Raw genomic sequence first — 18,992 nt, 5'->3', positions numbered from 1 at the left:
CATATTCATAGAGCCGCGTATACTAAATGAGGCAAGAGTGTAGAGTTACATTCAAGCTGTTTTAAAGCATTCAAGGAAAAAACAATTAAATATGTCATTTCGGTGATCAAAGATGAGTTTTAAGGGATACAATTATTGACTACAGGGGGACTTTAAGTATATTATTTTTGTAATAAGCTTTTTTTTTTTTTTAAGTTAGAAAAGGGGAAAAAGTATGTGTACAGGTAAACCAATGACCTTGTGATTAGAGAGGAATGTTCTATCCAGGTTTCTTGCATTATTTGCGGTACTAATATCTGATATTAAACGGTGCCTTTCAGGAGCGAGTTTGATTCAATTACAGTTCAATTTGTGAGGCAAATTCACTAGATTCTTTTAAAAAAAAACTATAACGTCAGCACATTCCTGAAATTAGCTGATGTGAAAACAGAAGTGAGTATGTGAGCATGTAAGTGGTGATGTAGGTCACCAGAGCCGTATGCCAGCCAGATGCCCGCTGCACGCAGGACTCTAGAAGCGTGAAATGGAAAGACATGCTTCTTCATGTGGAGTGACCCTGCATTTAAAAGTGACCAGGGGCACGTTCAAGTTCAAAACGGTGCGCAACGTTTTGCTACGGTTTCCGGGTTGAACGTCATGTTTCCTGGAAACGGCGTGCACCGGTGTGCAACGGGGTTTGAGATGCGTTTTCTCTTGTTTGGTGGGCGTGTCAGAACTGCAGTCCAATCAGCAGCAACATGTATATAACGCACGCGGTATTAAAGTGAACTCGCACCAATGGGTTCAAGGAAAGTTATTTACAAATGTGTTCGATGCAGCTCGGTATACGCAACAACTGAGGATATTAGAAGACATGTTTGTCGTAAGTTTTATTGTAAAAATATAGGATATCAACATAATGATGTAGTTGTTTATATTTTTAGCTTCATTGCAAGTGTATGACATTTGGTATAGAAATAAACAATGGTAATTAAGTGCTTTTCCTAAAAATGAGAAATAAAATACAGGGTATTAAAACTGTCACGGTTCATGGATTCACATTCTCGCCCTCGCGCTGTGAGTATGGTTGTGTGTGTGTGTATTGGTAGGCGTGGCTCGTTATTGCGGTTGATGAGCGGATCAGCGTCAGCTGTTTCTCATCACGGCACCCTATTTATTGTGTGTGAGTTTGTCCTGTCTTTGTCAGATCGTTGTCGAGGCTCTCTGGAGTCACCCTTGTCTTCTTTCCAGTTCTCCTGTCTGATCGTTTGCCCGGATCGCCTGTTTCCCTGCCTGATTGCTTGGAGTCTGCCCATCTGCGTCCCTGCGTTGCCAGTGTCCTGTCAGAGACTGAGACTTCCGTCTGAACCTACTACTTCTATTCTTTTGTGAATAAACAGTTGTTCATTGCACTTGAATCCTATCGTTCTTTCTGGCCCGGACTGACAGAACGATCTGACCACTATGGATTCAGCAAGCACAACGGAGCTACAGAATTTCCTCACGAGCAGTGCTGCACGGATGGATCATCAAGAGGAACAAGCGACGGCGACTGGTCGTGCCATGCAAGCACTGGTAACGCAGGTGTCCGAGCTCACCACTCAGATCCAACAAATGAGAGCGTCCCCTGTGCCACCCCCGCCGACCGTTCCCCAGGACCCTCCGAACTTCCATCTGCACGAGCCGCGCATCCCTACCCCTGAGAGATATGCGGGTGAGCCCAATCTATGTAGAGCATTTTTAACGAAATGTTCAATTTTTTTCTCTCTTCAGCCACTTACCTTCGCCACTGAACGATCTAAAGTGGCCTTGGTGATGACACTGTTGTCCGGACGCGCGGCTCAATGGGAAACGGCGGTGTGGGAGAATCAACATCACTGCTGTTCTTCGTTCCAGGGACTCGCGGACGAGATGAGAGGGGTGTTTGACCGCGCGATCGTGGGCCACGAGGCAGGCGCGCAGACTTACTGAGTTGCGTCAAAACAAACAACCGTCTCGGACTATTCCATCGAATTCCGCACCCTGGCGGCCGAGTGCCACTGGAACGAAGAGGCGCAGTGGGACGTCTTCCTGCATGGGTTGGCTGACCGTGTTCAAAGAGAAATTTACACCCTGGAGTTACCGAGGAGTCTCGATGAACTTATCAGCTTGGCGTTACGCGTGGACGCTCGTCTTCAACAAGGAGGGAATCGTTCACGTCAGGGTTTGGTTCCGGAGTTTCCGGAGTTCGCCAGCGCCAGAGAGGAGAACACGGTCAGCTCCTCATTCGATCAAGAACCCATGCAGGTTGGTCGAGCTCGGCTTTCCCGGGAGGAGAAGGAACGTCGGAGAGCTAGAGGGTTATGCATCTACTGTGGCAAGGCTGGACACTTTCTCGTCAACTGTCCAGTAAAAGACCCAGCCCGACAGTAGAACGGAGGTTACTGTTGGGTGGGCTTTCAGGTATTAAATCCTCATCAGCGACTCTCCTCCCGGTAAGACTGCAATGGGCAGACCAAGACCACACCTGCCAGGCCCTGGTGGATTCTGGAGCGGAGGGCAATCTGATGGACTATGCTCTGGCTAGACGTCTCCAGATTCCTATCATCACACACCAGCCCCGCATCACCGTTAACGCCCTGAACGGATAGATACTTCCAGGGATTACTGAGGAGACTGGTGTCCTTACTATCATTACCTCTGGTAACCATACCGAGAGAACTTCATTTTTACTCACTAACTCTCCTTTTGCACCTGTGGTTTTGGGTCTTGGCTAGTTCGGCATCAACCTAGGATCGAGTGGGGTCAGAATTCTGTGTCGGCTTGGAGTAATCAGTGTTATGCCTCTTGTCTTGTGTCTGCGTGTCCGTCTGTCTCTTGTTCTATGTTGCAGGAGGAGTCGGTGAATCTGTCTAAAGTGCCCCCGGAGTATCTCGACCTGAAGGAAGTGTTCAGTAAGCCTCGGGCTGCTTCTCTTCCTCCACATCGTCCCTATGACTGTGCTATAGATTTAATGCCAAGTACGTCTCCGCCTAAGGGCAAGTTATACTCGCTCTCCGTACCTGAGAGGGAGGTCATGGAGAAATATATTTCTGATTCTCTGACAGCCGGGATCATCCGTCCTTCTTCATCTCCCGCGGGCGCAGGTTTTTTTTTCTTGGGTAAGAAGGATGGCTCTCTGCGACCGTGTATTGACTATCGGGGGCTGAACAACATCACGGTAAAGACTACTTATCCTTTGCCGTTGATGTCTTCAGCTTTCGAGCGGCTACAGGGAGCGTCTCTTTTCACGAAATTGGATCTGCGCAACGCTTACCATTTGGTCCGGATAAGAAGGGGGGATGAGTGGAAGACGGCATTTAATACCCCCAGGGGGCACTTTGAATACTTGGTTATGCCGTTCGGCCTGTCCAACTCCCCCGCCGTCTTCCAAGCACTCGTCAATGACGTGTTGAGAGACATGGTCGATCAGTTCATTTATGTTTACCTGGATGACATATTGATATTTTCTTCGTCTCTCCAGGAACACGTTCAACACGTCAGACGAGTACTCCAGAGGCTTTTTGTCAAGGCGGAGAAGTGCGCGTTCCATGCACAGTCGGTTCCATTCTTGGGGTATATCGTCTCGTCCGAGGGAATACGCATGGATCCTGACAAGGTTAAGGCTGTGGTCGATTGGCCAATTCCGGATTCCCGCAGGGCCCTGCAGAGGTTTCTGGGGTTCACCAATTTTTACCGACGTTTCATTCGTAATTTCAGCCAACTAGCCGCTCCTCTGACCGCCTTAACCTCCACCAAGACGACGTTCAGGTGGTCTAATGCTGCTGAAGTGGCATTTACCAACCTCAAGAGCCGCTTCGTTTCACCTCCCATTCTCGTAGCCCCTGATCCTTCACGTCAGTTTGTGGTGGAGGTTGATGCGTCGGAGGTGGGGGTAGGTGCAGTTCTATCCCAGCGTTCTTCCTCGGACGACAAGATGCACCCTTGCGCGTTTTTTTCTCATCGCTTATCGACTGCCGAAAGTAATTATGATATTGGTAACAGAGAGTTGTTGGCTCGCGCTGTAGCAAATTGGTGGTGCTCGTGCTGTAACTGTGCGCCTATGGACACCGAGCTAGAGTCTGTCTGCTGCAAAGAATCTCTAAAATGCCAATTCCTTCTAGAAGAAATGTCAGAGGCAGACACGGACATGGAGTTTTGTGCACACGGACGTTTGTGTTGTGATGTGAACCATCCTAGTGTCGCACCGCATATGTACTGACTGGAACATCCAGGTATCATGCAATAATTCACCATATAGAAAGAAATACAAACGAGGAGTAGCTGCTAATTCGCTAATGAGTTTGCCAATGTAACGGGGTTCGTTGTTGTGGGAAGAATGAGACGGGAATCGGCGAACATTTAAACATTTTAATAGTAAAATAAACAAATACAAAACAAAAGTATAAGCCAGCAGCCCCTCAATGCTGGCCACACACAACAGAAGCAAAACACACCATAAAATCAGGCCTGTTCCTCTCTCGATCTGCCCTGTCGCTCCTCGTTTTATGCGTCCGCTCCTCGGTGAGAGACGCGAGAGAGACCAGTGCGTCTCACAGGTGTCGTTCATTATCACTCACGCCACCGGCCTCGCGCCGCTCTCACGTCCCTCGTCCTGCTCGCCACAGCCAACTAACTATACATTTTGTGTGAAATGAATTTCTAACTCTGGTGGCAGCTAACGTTAGCCCTGTAGAGTAGACGGAAGAGTGATTTCTCTGATGTTTGCGACTTTGCGCTGTTCTGGATTAGTGGGAGTGGCTTGCGGAGCTGTGCAACGTGGTGCATTCTGGGAGTTGTGGTCTTACACACAAATGCGCCCTAAAGTTATTTTCTGTCTTTTCTCGGTCAAGAGGGCACCAAATTCAAAATTTCTTTTACATTTCGACTACATATATGACCCACTTTCAATAAAGATTAATGTTGAAATGGGTGAAGTGCTCCTTTAAAATGCAGATGAAAATGCATTAAGGAAAGTGTATATTTGGTCAACATTAGTTTACATTTCACAATTTGTAATCAGTCCTACAGTGTATGGATTTTTAAATATTCATGCATAGTAATTATAAAAGAACTAGCAGTTTGAGGATGGAGTAAAGCATGTCACACTACAGGACACGTGGACTTCTCAGAGCTGATTCATGTAATCTACACATGCTGCTCCAAATGACGATGAGCGTGTTCGTATAATCCCTCCAATAATCACGAAGATCTACTAACATCTGTTCAGTTCACACAACCTTTATTTCAAACTACGGTTATCACATTACATCAGCACTGTCCAGTCCTGCTCACAGAGAGCCTCCATCCTGCAACGCTCAGCTCCGCTCCAACACACACACGCTTAACTGGGACTGAAGCTAAACCCTGCTGGCAGGAGGCTCGCTCTCTCTCTCTCTCTCTCCGGGATAAGGACTGGAAAGCCCTGCTCAACAACACTGTCTACAAATACAGCTCTCAATTCTGTTTAGTCAGAAAGAGATGTAAAAAGAAACAACCAATCTTGTCACAAAAAAAAAACATCCTTAAGAATATAATTATGTAAGTGACTTATTCACGATACAGCACTAGCCTTGAGTACCTTATTGCTTTTATAAAACGGTTACCACACAATGCAAATATTAAAGCAAAAAAAAAAAAAATTTATCATTGCAACTTTCATGAAGGAAAATCACTAAAAGTCTTCCTTCCGCTGGAAAAAATAGTCCCTGGCCGTGAATAGCAACAGAAGTTACATACATTATTTGGCCATGAGATGGAGGCAAAGACTGTCTTTATGAGTGAGTTTGTCAGTGGAGAAGACTTTTATATTGAAAGGACTGAAACTTGTGAACATGGAGAAGCAAGACGCAACTGACAGATGACTAGGGCACGGGAAAACTTGACTGTTTAAAGCATAGATATCCATAATAAAGGCTAGATGTCTTACGGCAGAGTCTCTATCGTCATCACCGGCGGCCATCTTGTCACAGGCAAGCTTTCTGGCGGGCTCTGTGGTGCCTGATGTAAGATGAGTGATCAGCACGAACACAAATACTCTTATCTCGTTGAAATCTTGACGGATTTACAAACGGTTTGGTTTCTTACAAACGTTATTAACGTGGCTATAATTCTGGATGATTATTTATTGATACACTGATTATTCATAAGTATGCAGTGTCATAACTACATCTCTGACGTTTATAACAAACCAAACCGTTTGAAAATCGGTAGAAAATTGAGCAAGTACATGCACCATTAAAACACAATGTTACGAGTGACGAGCTGACTGTGACAAGATGGCCGCCAGGTGCGGACGTCGACCTCCATTGGCCAGTAGCGCGGACGAGACATCTAGCCTTTATTATGGATATCTATGGTTTAAAGGACAAGATATGGCAGCGGAGATTCAAACGGATTTTTTATTACGAATATAGTACTGATCTGAAGGAAAATGCTCTATCTACTGTAAATGCAGGTACACTCGCTTACTCGATCTCTCACAATATAGGTTACTCTATTCCATAAGCTTCAATGAACAATATCAATGAGAACAAACTTATGTTTACGTTGCTAGAGGTGTTGTGTAGTGATACATAGAACCGTTGGGTGAAGCGGTCATAGCCGTGTTTTATGGTTTTATCGTGAATAAAACACAGCTATTGACCAATCAGAATCAAGGACTGTAACTAAATGTTTTATATAAATAATATACTTAAGTGCAGACAAATTGTAATGTTTGGACACCTAATTGCATGCTAATTGCAATTAAATGAAAATGAATTATAGTTACGATTTATTTTATTTATTTATATTAGGGCCGGGACTTTAACGCGTTAATTAAGATTAATTAATTACACACTTTAACGGGTTAATTAATTACACAAAAAATTATTTTTAATCGCACTTATTTTTGCACCGCGGAACGTTTCTCACTGGATGAGTTTCGGCGGACTGATTATACTGGCGCACCAACTAGCGTTCATGACGAAGAAGCTGACGAGATCGCTTTGGTTGGCCGGTGGCTGGGAAATGTTTTTACAAAAAACGAACGGATGGACGCGTCGATAAGAGCATGGTTGTGTGCAAGCTATGCAACAAGGAATTCGCTATTGCTATTAGTGTAGTGTAGCAATATGCTATTTTGTTGCAATATGCTATTGCTACACTTAATGGCTATTATGTACGGTGGCCGAGAAAGCTCAATGCGCTGCAACTGAAGAAAACACATGCAAATACAAAAAAAACACATGCAAATAAAATAAAACGCATGCAAATACAAAAAAAACGCGTGCAAATAAAAAAAACACCCGCAAATTAAGAAAACATCTTCATCAGTTTCACAACACACGTGTGCTCCAAATACTCACAACACCACCAAATACAAACGCGCTGCAAAAGCTCACAACACAAATACATAAACGCGCTGCAAATAACACAGACCACAACGGAAATGTTTCCAGAGGAACCAAATAAGTGACGAACCCGGCTGGGACGTGCTGGCATAGATATCCATAAATCTATGCGTCCATACATATAGTTTTATGTCTATATGTATGGACACTCTTGAAAATGAGATGTTGCATCTCAAGGGGCTATCCATTAATAAAATTGAAATTGAAATTAATTTCCTCATTATTTTCACCTGGGATGTTCCCATGACAACGCAGCACAGCGTCCATCAGCTGAAGAGCTGTTCTTACCACAGAAATATAATGCTGTCAACATAACGGATGCAAATACATTTTTAGTTTTAGTTTACAAAAAAGCTTTTAAAATATGCGTTATATCTGTGTGTCTCAACTTAAAAATTTTGGACCCTACATTACCTAACATTTCTTACGAAACTTTTCTTTATGAAAATGCAATAACATGAAACAATTTGTACAGTGTAACTGATGTATAGATAAATATCTTTCCTTCATGATTTTCTTCTTTATCTTTTTTATTTATTTATTTTAGTTTCCAGCTCATTGTTCTTTTCTCATTTGTATTCTGATGACATTGAACACATTGTTAATACATTTTGTACATTGTATACAAGTTGTATGTCATAAAAAAAATGTAATCTCTGTATGTTTTGCACAAATAAATAAATAAAGTATAATTTTAAGCTGTAAGCACCAGCACACATAGATTTATGGATATCTATGCCACTGCCAGCACGCACGTCCCAGCCGGGTTCGTCACTTATTTGGTTCCTCTGGAAACATTTCCGTTGTGGTCTGTGTTATTTGCAGCGCCTTTTCTGTATTTGTGTTGTGAGCTTTTGCAGCGCGTTTGTATTTGGTGGTGTTGTGAGTATTTGGAGCACACGTGTGTTGTGAAACTGATGAAGATGTTTTCTTAATTTGCGGGTGGTTTTTTTTATTTGCACGCGTTTTTTTCTATTTGCATGCGTTTTATTTTATTTGCATGTGTTTTTTTGTATTTGCATGTGTTTTCTTCAGTTGCAGCGCGTTGAGCTCTCTCGGCCACCGTAATTATGGCTATTAGTGTAGTGCTATTAGTGTAGTGTAGCAATATGCTATTTTGTTGCAATATGCTATTGCTACACTTAATGACAAAAATTGCACTGGTCTGCTGGACTTGGTTGAACAAAAATAAACAATATTTTGTTGCTTAAGCTTATGTATGCAGTCATTATTCAATGGTATACTAAAAATCCATGTGAAAAAAATTACTTCTCACAGTTCTCAGGTCAAATATTTATGCGATTAAAATGCGATTAATTTCGATTAATTAATTACAAAGCCTCTAATTAATTCGATTAATTTTTTTAATCGAGTCCCGGCCCTAATTTATATTTATATCATGCAATTAGCTGAACTTTAGAGTGCTTTTTTTGACCCACTTAAGTAGGAGTTACAGTAAGTAGCCTACATCTTTACTTGTAATGTCATAATTACTGCTATTTTATTTGAAATATGGTTCAAGCGTACTGCTGAATGTACTGACAAGCATTTATGGTTAACTAAAACTAAAATATACTTTAATGTCATTTCTATTCAAACCTGTATGTCATTCACTTCCAACATTTCTTATGATGGAAGTTGCAATTTAGTCCATTTAAAATATATTAAATGTAAAATTGAATAATTTTACAAAAAAAGCACAAAAAAATGAATGATTTAAAATGCACTTTCATGAAAGTGTGCTGTATTTAAGTACATGTAAGTGGCCTTTTTATCATTAATATTATATTATTCACAAGCACAAGAATTGAAGTACACAACAAGTGCACATTCAATACAATTAAACGCACTTCTTTTTCACAAAACACATCCAGAAATGTATTGGTAGGAACAAAATCCACACCTGTGGTCCAGTGCAGAATGGCAGAGAAAACTACATGGAATCTCTTATCCAATATATAGTTGTGAATCCTACCTGCCTGAAGCATAGACTTCTGCTGTGTCGAACAGATTCACTCCGTTCTCATACGCTATCGTCATCAGACTCTCTGCCATCTACGGAAGAAAACATCCACACACAAACACATGCATAAACTGACAGAGATCTGGCCATTTACATATAGTACATGCTCTTGGTGCAAAAGATGCTTCAGTTACCACAGAAAAATAATTCAAACTCATGCAGATTAACTTTAACTTTCTAACTTTGCACAGACATGGTAACACATGATCCCTGTGCAATGCCGTTCCCTATCGCGAGTGTGATGGTGTAAAAGTTTATTTTTTTTGCTTTGATTTTACAGTGTTTGACAAGTTGAAAAAATTCAGATGATGCTGTAAATGCAGTGTAAATTGTACTATACACAGAATATTCCTTTAAAGGTTTAAAATCTCATCATTTACTCTGGCGTTGCAAACCTGTATGACTTTCTTTCTTTTTTTTCTTTTTTTTTTTGGTTACCATTGATTTACATTGTATCACAAAAAACAGACGTTTCCATATTATCTTCTTTTATGTTCCATTGTAGAAAAAAAGTCATATAGATTTGGAATGACGTGAGAGTGAGTACATAATGACAGATTCATCAGTTTCTTTTGTTTGAACAAAAGTGTATCTCTTTATTAAATTACACTGCAGAACGACACTGGAAGTTATAGAGCTGCACGATTCTGGATAAATTGAGAATCACAATTTTTTTGTTTAAAATAGAGAACACGAAGTAAACAAATAACATTTAGGGACTAATTCACTCAACGTTCTGACAAAATGTTAATTGCAGTAGTCGATTTAAAAATATATGTAATTCATTTGAATTAACATTTTATTTAAATAAGTTTGAATGAATGATTCAATGACAAATCAATTTTTTAAGTCACTTGTCGCCACCTACTGGAGTAACCGATACTATCTTTATTTGAAGGTACATTCAAAAGGTGATTTCCTCTGTTTTAATCGCTACCGTAGAATGCTTGCTGCGATCATACTAGTCAAAGGTTTAATAGACATAGCCGAATCATTGTCATTTTGGAATAAGATCACGTGGGTGTTTGAATCGAGATGGCGATCTTTTAACGATTAATCGTGCAGCTCTAGGAGGTGATCGTGTGAGGTAACGTAAAACTATCCTGAACATTACAGTTCACCTCGTCAGAGATCTGAGATCCAAATGTCACCCAGGTGCCTGTGAACAGAAAGAGAGTGAGCGAGAGAGAAGGATGCAGAAGTTGGAAGATGGATAGGAGTAGCCTTTTATTTAATTAACATTATATTTTCTGCAAGTCCAGTTTTTTAAAATATACTTTTAAGATTTGAAGTGCACATTCAATACAATTAAGCAGAATTCTTTTTCACAAGAGTAAACTGGGTTAAATTAAAGTATTTTTAACATTGAAAAGATAGACACTTCCGCTTTAAATAAATGACCGACTCTCTGGATACTCACCAAGACCCAAGCAAGAAACACGTAGACCCGACTTTCCAAGGTTCCTGAGAGAAAAGATGAGAGAGAAAGAGTATTTAGAACTCCTTAGTACTCCAATCCTTATCATTTTTCTTCTAATCATTCATATTAATTATGCCTGAAAGTATACCAAAAATACCGGATATAGTAAAAGTAATGATACGAAAAAGCTATTCGCTGTATGGATTTGTGTCCAATAAGAAATGGACACAATCCCAGGGAATGTTCTCAAAACTTCGGCTATAACATTCTGGCAAAAGTTATGAGCAAACGTTCTTCCAGTAGTGCTAATAGAACGTTATCGTTCAAAATGATCTGGTCTTTAATAATGTTATCAAAACATTAGCACAAAAATATGATCATTCATGGAACATTTTTCAGAAACATTTTAATTGGACATTAGTGTAATATTTTTTTATATCGAGAAAACATTCCCATCAAGGTGCAATAAGCACGTGTCCACTCATGATGGGGGAGGAGAAAGAGTGAGCCAATCAGCAGTAGGGGGCGTGTCCACTAATGATGGGGGAGGAGAAAGAGTGAGCCAATCAGCAGTAGGGGGCGTGTCCACTCATAATGGGGGAGGAGAAAGAGTGAGCTAATCAGAAGTAGGGGCGTGTCCACACATGATGGGGGAGGAGACAGAGTGAGCCAATCAGCAGTAGGGGGCGTGTCCACTCATGATGGGGGAGGAGAAAGAGTGAGCTAATCAGAAGTAGGGGCGTGTCCACACATGATGGGGAGAAAGAGTGAGCCAATCAGCAGTAGGGGCGTGTCCACACATGATGGGAGAGAAAGAGTGAGCCAATCAGCAGTAGGGGCGTGTCCACTCATGATGGGGGAGGAGAAAGAGTGAGCCAATCAGAAGTAGGGGCGTGTCCACTCATGATGGGGGAGGAGAAAGAGTGAGCTAATCAGAAGAAGGGGCGTGTCCACACATGATGGGGAGAAAGAGTGAGCCAATCAACAGTAGGGGCGTGTCCACACATGATGGGGGAGAAAGAGTGAGCCAATCAGCAGTAGGGGCGTGTCCACACATGATGGGAGAGAAAGAGTGAGCCAATCAGCAGTAGGGGCGTGTCCACTCATGATGGGGGAGGAGAAAGAGTGAGCCAATCAGAAGTAGGGGCGTGTCCACTCATGATGGGGGAGGAGAAAGAGTGAGCCAATCAGAAGTAGGGGCGTGTCCACTCATGATGGGGGAGGAGAAAGAGTGAGCTAATCAGAAGTAGGGGCGTGTCCACACATGATGGGGGAGAAAGAGTGAGCCAATCAACAGTAGGGGTGTGTCCACTCATGATGAAGGGAGGAGACAGAGTGAGCCAATCAGCAGTAGGGGGCGTGTCCACTCATGATGGGGGAGAAAGAGTGAGCCAATCAACAGTAGGGGTGTGTCCACACATGATGGGGGAGAAAGAGTGAGCCAATCAACAGTAGGGGTGTGTCCACTCATGATGAAAGGAGGAGACAGAGTGAGCCAATCAACAGTAGGGGGCGTGTCCACTCATGATGGGGGAGGAGACAGAGTGAGCCAATCAGCAGTAGGGGGCGTGTCCACTCATGATGGGGGAGGAGAAAGAGTGAGCTAATCAGAAGTAGGGGCGTGTCCACTCATGATGGGGGAGAAAGAGTGAGCTAATCAGAAGTAGGGGCGTGTCCACTCATGATGGGGGAGAAAGAGTGAGCCAATTAACAGTAAGGGCGTGTCCACTCATGATGAAGGGAGGAGACAGAGTGAGCCAATCAGCAGTAGGGGGCGTGTCCATTCATGACGGGGAGGAGAAAGAGTGAGCCAATCAGCAGTAGGAGGGGTGTCCACTCATGATGGGGGAGGAGACAGAGTGAGCCAATCAGCAGTAGGGGGCGTGTCCACTCATGATGGGGGAGGAGACAGAGTGAGCCAATCAGCAGTAGGGGGCGTGTCCACTCATGATGGGGGAGGAGAAAGAGTGAGCTAATCAGAAGTAGGGGCGTGTCCACACATGATGGGGGAGAAAGAGTGAGCCAATCAACAGTAGGGGCGTGTCCACACATGATGGGGGAGAAAGAGTGAGCCAATCAGCAGTAGGGGGCGTGTTCACACATGACGGGGGAGGAGAAAGAGTGAGCCAATCAACAGTAGGGGCGTGTCCACACTCCACACATGATGGGGGAGACAGAGTGAGCTAATCAGAAGTAGGGGCGTGTCCACTCATGATGGGGGAGAAAGAGTGAGCCAATCAGCAGCAGGGGGCGTGTCCACACATGATGGGGGAGAAAGAGTGAGCCAATCAGCAGTAGGGGGTGTGTCCACACATGATGGGGGAGAAAGAGTGAGCCAATCAGCAGTAGGGGGCGTATCCACACATAACGGGGGAGAAAGAGTGAACCAATCAACAGTAGGGGCGTGTCCACACATGATGGGGGAGAAAGAGTGAACCAATCAGCAGTAGGGGGCGTGTCCACATATGACAGGGGAGGAGAAAGAGTGAGCCAATCAACAGTAGGGGGTGTGTCTGAAAAATGAGGTTGCGTTATTTCTGCTCCATACGTGAGTATCATTGGGTTTGCTGTTTTACAGAACCAATATATACTCTTGTCGTAATGTTAGCTATATTAAGAGGACAGTTTTGAGTGGCATTGTCTGGAGATGCCGTGCTGCTGGCAAATAACAACTAACTCATACTCTCTTATACTATATATACTCTTGTGCACTATATGTCATTTTTTTGTCCGTTAATCATTTTGATTAAGAGATATCTGCTCTTGCATTGCAAGTTTGTGAATTTTGGGGGCGAAGCGATGAAAGGAAGGGTGTTTGTTTGGGTTGATCTTAATTATCAACAGTGTTCCTCATAAATCGTCTAGACCTTTAATGTTTTCTCTAGCATTCACATAACTAAGAAAAAAACTGGAAAAACGGGATGTTTGAACATTCTGAGAATATTCATGTGTTCATAACTTAATGTGAATGTTAGCAAAACATATAACATATATAACACAAATAATTGTATAGCAGTAATAGGAAAGTTACTGTTGTAAACTGGGGTAAAGATGCAATATAATTACTATGTTCAGACGAGTGAATGTGTATGTTTGTATGTCTGTGCAGTTGTATTTTTCACTAAATTAGTTTCCAAAACCTTTCATTTACACGTTGTTTGGAAACAACACTGAGCAGGATATAGAATAACTTTTTATAAAAATATACAAATATAAAATTTGGCTTTTTAATGTGATTATTCGAAAACATAACTGACCGATTAATAGGATATCTGAACAATTTGTTACTTGCAGCCCTATATACATTTATATAGATATCAACTTTTCATATTAACATCAGATTGCATATATTGGCTAATGGATATGGAGCTGTGTTCAAAACCATTGTAAATAAAAAAGATAGGAACGTTTGAAAGCTAGAGTAGCACCCGTGGCTGCTTTAATTACAGATGGATGAACACCAGTTGAAGATCAGCGATGTGTCACCCGTGCCTGCTTCTCATCTGAGCTGCTGCTCACTTACGTGGCCAATAGAGACGGAGAGATAGAAAGAGACAGATTGTCAGTGTCTTTAGATCCAGGCGGCTGAACCACGCTTTCTCTTCTCTGCATCTATTTTTGTTTGCCCGGCTAGTCTATTTATAGAAATGTTGCAACTGTGCATTTGTTTGTGTCCAGTGTGTCCAGTGTGTGTAATGGACTCTTCATTATATTGATACTGACATATTACTAGCCAAGACTGTGAGAAATAACTAAATTAATAGCATGAATCATTAATTTGATCTAAAAAAGTAGCGAGAAAAGGCACATCTATTCATCACACGAGAGGAATGGGTGAGAGAGAAAACTGCAAAGCTCTTTCTCGCTGACACAAATATTTTCACTTTCTCTGTCATCCTTCATTTTTATCTTTCTCCATCCTTTCCTCTTTTCCACAGCGCTGCATTAGAGTGCTGAATCACACACACACACATCGTTATGCATGTATGACGAGAAGCCGCAGGGAAGAAAATGTGAAGATCATGCGCTGAATATTCACAGTCGATGCTGGATGTTTACATCCACATGTACACACACACACACACACACACGCACGTTGGGTTTCCATGTTTTATGGGGACTCTCCATAGACGTATTGGTTTTTTTACTGTACAAACTGTATAGTCTCTCCCCTTACACTAACCCGAGACCTAAACCTACCCATCACACAACACTTTCTGCATTTTTACATTTTCAGAAAACATAATTTATTATTACTATTATTTATAAGCTGTTTTCCTCTTGGGGACCAAAACATGTCCCCACAAGGACAAGGATTTCAGATATTGCCATTTTTGTGGGATTTTGTCCCCATAAAGGTTTACCAGGCCACACACACACACACACACGTGTATTTCCATCATGGTGAGGACTTTCCATAACATTTTCAATCCTTAGAGGCAACCCTCACAAAAACCTTTTTGCAATATTATTAGTTAATAGTATTATTAGAATACGAAGCTGCACAAAGCTCTATTCCATTGTTATTTTAGTATCATTCAGAATCTTTTTTAGTTACTATTAATTCTATACTTTAATATTTTGAATGATTTTTATATCTTCCATTTTCATTTTCATTTTAGTTCGCTAACTGTGATTTTGTATATGTAAATTTCTGAAATACACAACTTAGACAGTTACCTCTGATAACAGATCAACTCTAAATTGTAGTATGGACTCATGCATTTTCTGTAAAGCTGCTTTGAAATGATGTGTATTGTGAAAAGCGCTATACAAATAAATATGAATTTTATATATATATTTATTTAAATATGTCTAAAGTTTTCATTGATTTTTATTTCAGTTTTAGTTATTGTAATAAGTTAAATTGAATGAAAATAAGAAATGTTGCCTTGGGAACTAGCAGAAATAAAATAAGTTATTTTTGTAAAAAAAAAAAAGTTTGGTTTCATTGTGTTTTAGGGTACATTTGCTAAAAATGGAAACGTTCTTTTATTTGTAAAGACGACAACGTTGTCAAAACTATCCCTTTCACACGGATCCATGAAAACGACTAAATCGCCGTATTATGCCGCCAGGCCAGTAGATGGCGATGTCACTTTGTAAAGAAACACTACGCACCTATAGACTGAACACGTAATACACATGACGTTTTCACAAATTCAAGTTTTTGTACTTTACACAGAGACGATAACAGTATCATTTTCAAAAACTTACACTTTGAAACCTGTTTTCAATAGTTTGCGGGAAAAAAATGTTGTTGAAAAAAGTTTGGAGTTCCAGGGCTGCTTCTCTTTTCCGATTTGTGCATCCTCCTTTCCTCGCGTCTCAGCTCCACCCCCTGTAGGACGCGAGGAAAGGATGAAAGGGGAAATATGAGGACGGAGGAATCAAAGGAAAGCTTATTAGTATATTGGAATATTCTTGATCACTCGCGCGTCACTTCAAAGCGTCATCAGCTGCGCTCAAGGGATCTGCTCTTATGTGTGTGATATATGTTTTAAATATGTGTGATATATGTTTTATTTAAACTGCAAAGGTGAAGCATAAATTAACCTTCCACATGGGATACACCTGTGTCGTCGCTCATGGCTCTTCCGGAAGCTTCTTTGCTCCTCTTCCTCGCAGTGCAATTACACTGTCAGAAAAGGGGGTACAGTAGGAGTCCATTTTTGTCCCCCAAGGTACAATCTACACTAATGTACCCCATAGGGCTTATTATTGGACCTCAAGGTACATATATGTACCTTTTTGAGGGTCAAATATATGTTCCCAAGCATTAAAAGGTACATATATGTACCCTTTCTTTTAAAGGTTAAGGTACAAAGCAAAAACTCCAGTGTTAAATGAACTCTCCTGTGTTCAAGTGTGTAAAAGTTAATGAGCTAATTAAGTGATTCATTGAGTGATGATTGACCATTATTGAAGACACCTGATGTTAACAAGCAGAATCACTGAAGGAGAAAATCTATTTTTTTAAGACACCATTATGGTGATCAGTGTTTGCTTTAGTTGGGCTCTTGACTCTTAAACTGATAACACTAAATGTTTTGTTTGGCTGTTGTATCTGAATTATAACTGCCAGATGAACAAAGAGAAAAGTTGATCAGATGGTGTTGATTATGTTTTGACATAATCATAATTTGATCTGAATCACAAATCTCATTTAGAGAGTTATGTCTACCTTGTTGATTACAGCAGACTGTAATTCTACAGTAAATGGTTTTCAATATAATAAAAAATATTTCTTAAAAGTTGTTCCGATCAGAAGACTTTGAAATTGTATTTTATTTAGACACACTGACATCAATAATCAGCCTGTGAATCTCAACAATGGTGACAATAATAAAGCATGTTGCAGTGCATTCTGGGTAACCTGACTCCGCCAGATGGATTTGCTCCGCATATCCATCTGGAAACCTTCCGTTGAAGTAGTTTTGGTAAGGGGCGAAAATACTGGTTAGCTGATTGGCCTATGTTGGTGATAGACGGGCCAAATCAACCAATCAGATCAACGAAGCATATGACGTACTAACAGAGCGTATCTTTTCCTCTGAGAAAAGCCTCCAGAGCAGTGTTTTGCTCTTCTTTCAGTGAAGAAATACTCTGTAATTCCGATAAAACTTGCTCGATAGCCACGCTGATGCTAGTTTCATCCGCTGAAGCCGACATGTTCTTTAGACTGAACTGACGCGCTTCTCGTTGCGTCACACCTCAACCCGCCTCAAAGCCAACGCTGATTGGACGTTCGTTTGGTGAACTGCTCCCAAATTTTCTTTAACGGAAAGTATCCAGACTGATCTGCGAGTGAAACCTTGAAAGCTCGCGAGATCAGGATGGTCTTACGAGGCTACATTCTGGGTGCCAACAATCAAAACTCATTCATGGCTCCCATCATGCATTGCGGTATGAATAAATTATTATCTGAATTGTCTAAGTAATTTTCTTTCCCTAATGGCATATTCTGTTTGTCACCATTGTTGAGATTCATACACTGATTCTTGATGTCTGTGTGTGCCTAAAAGAAAGATTTTGTTTTATCAGAACAACTTTTTTGGAAATCCTTTAGATTATTTAGAAAATTCTGGATCTTATGCTGTAAAATCACAGTGATACTGTAACCAACAATATACATCAGTCAGAGTCAGAGATTAGACTCTAAATTAGTTCAGGACAAATTATGATTATGTCAAAACATAATCAACACCACTTGATCAACTTGTATCTTTGTTCATCTGGCAGTTATATCTAATGTTAACAGTTTAAGGCCCAACTAAAGCAAACACTGATCACCATAACAGTGTCTCAAAAAAATAGATTTTCTCCTTCAGGTGTCTTCAATAATGGTCAATCATCACTCAATGAATCACTTAATGAGCTCATTAACTTTAACACTCTTGAATGTTAATTTAACACTCATATTTTACCATTTTAACACTCTTGAGTCTGGAGCCATATTTAACACTGGAGTTTTTGTTGTGTACAATATCAAGAGACAGACTCTGCTAAGCCATTTTTTTTTTTTTTTTTTTTTGTAAAAGTTGTTGTTTAAAGGTTTTAATGATACCTTAATTATTTAAGGTAGATTTTAACTTATCACTTTATCTGAGTAGCCTTGAAATAACCTTGAAATAAAGGAAATAAAAGTTTTGGCACAAGGGTACAAATATGTACCCTATGCCAAGGGTACAAAATCTGTACCCTCCCCAGTGACAAGCCTTTTTTTCCCTCTAAAGGTACAATTATGTACTTTATTTTCTTAGAGTGTAGACCATCGAGATGTCCTTCAACATGGCTGAATTTGAGTATTGAGAAGCAACCTTGTTCCTTGTTTGTTCCCATGGTTTCATTAAGTGGCACACCTGTTCCCCGTTCTGTTGATTATCTTCCCGTGAGTATTTAAGCCCTGAGTTTTCCTTAGCTACTTGTCCAGTGTTAACGTTTAGTTGGAAGCGTAGTGTGCTCTTGCATTTTCTGTTTAATAAAGATATTGTTCATTTGATCCACTCATTCCTGTGGATTTACTACAGCCAACCGTGACAATTTTATTTAAAGCAACAAAAAAACTGTTAAATGGTTTTTATGGTATAGTTTTAGTTAACTATAATAGCTCTGCTGTATGCCTAAGGGCTTTCAAGCTTCAAAAAGAACACAAAAG

The 18,992-nt window shown here is 40.9% G+C and overlaps 2 protein-coding genes across 4 annotated transcripts in view; one reads left to right on the top strand and one right to left on the bottom strand.

Annotated features, from left to right (window-relative positions):
- Positions 1–18,992, top strand: part of rnf167 (ring finger protein 167) — a 121,563-nt gene that overhangs the window by 8,228 nt on the left and 94,343 nt on the right. The gene's annotated exons all lie outside the window — the stretch shown is intronic.
- Positions 1–18,992, bottom strand: part of LOC130082534 (voltage-gated potassium channel subunit beta-3) — a 79,223-nt gene that overhangs the window by 12,272 nt on the left and 47,959 nt on the right. For all 3 annotated transcript variants that reach the window (XM_056247401.1, XM_056247403.1, XM_056247402.1), the window contains 3 exons: positions 10,835–10,878; positions 10,536–10,573; positions 9,367–9,446 (listed from right to left, as the gene is read on the bottom strand). In XM_056247401.1, the coding sequence (XP_056103376.1) occupies positions 9,367–9,446; positions 10,536–10,573; positions 10,835–10,878 (162 nt within the window). The remainder of the gene's footprint in view (positions 1–9,366; positions 9,447–10,535; positions 10,574–10,834; positions 10,879–18,992) is intronic.

The sequence above is a fragment of the Rhinichthys klamathensis genome, unplaced genomic scaffold, assembly GCF_029890125.1.
Source record: "Rhinichthys klamathensis goyatoka isolate OS25496 unplaced genomic scaffold, OSU_Roscu_1.1 h1tg000046l_1, whole genome shotgun sequence".
Taxonomy (NCBI): domain Eukaryota; kingdom Metazoa; phylum Chordata; class Actinopteri; order Cypriniformes; family Leuciscidae; genus Rhinichthys; species Rhinichthys klamathensis.
This window is presented reverse-complemented; position numbering and strand designations above follow the sequence as displayed.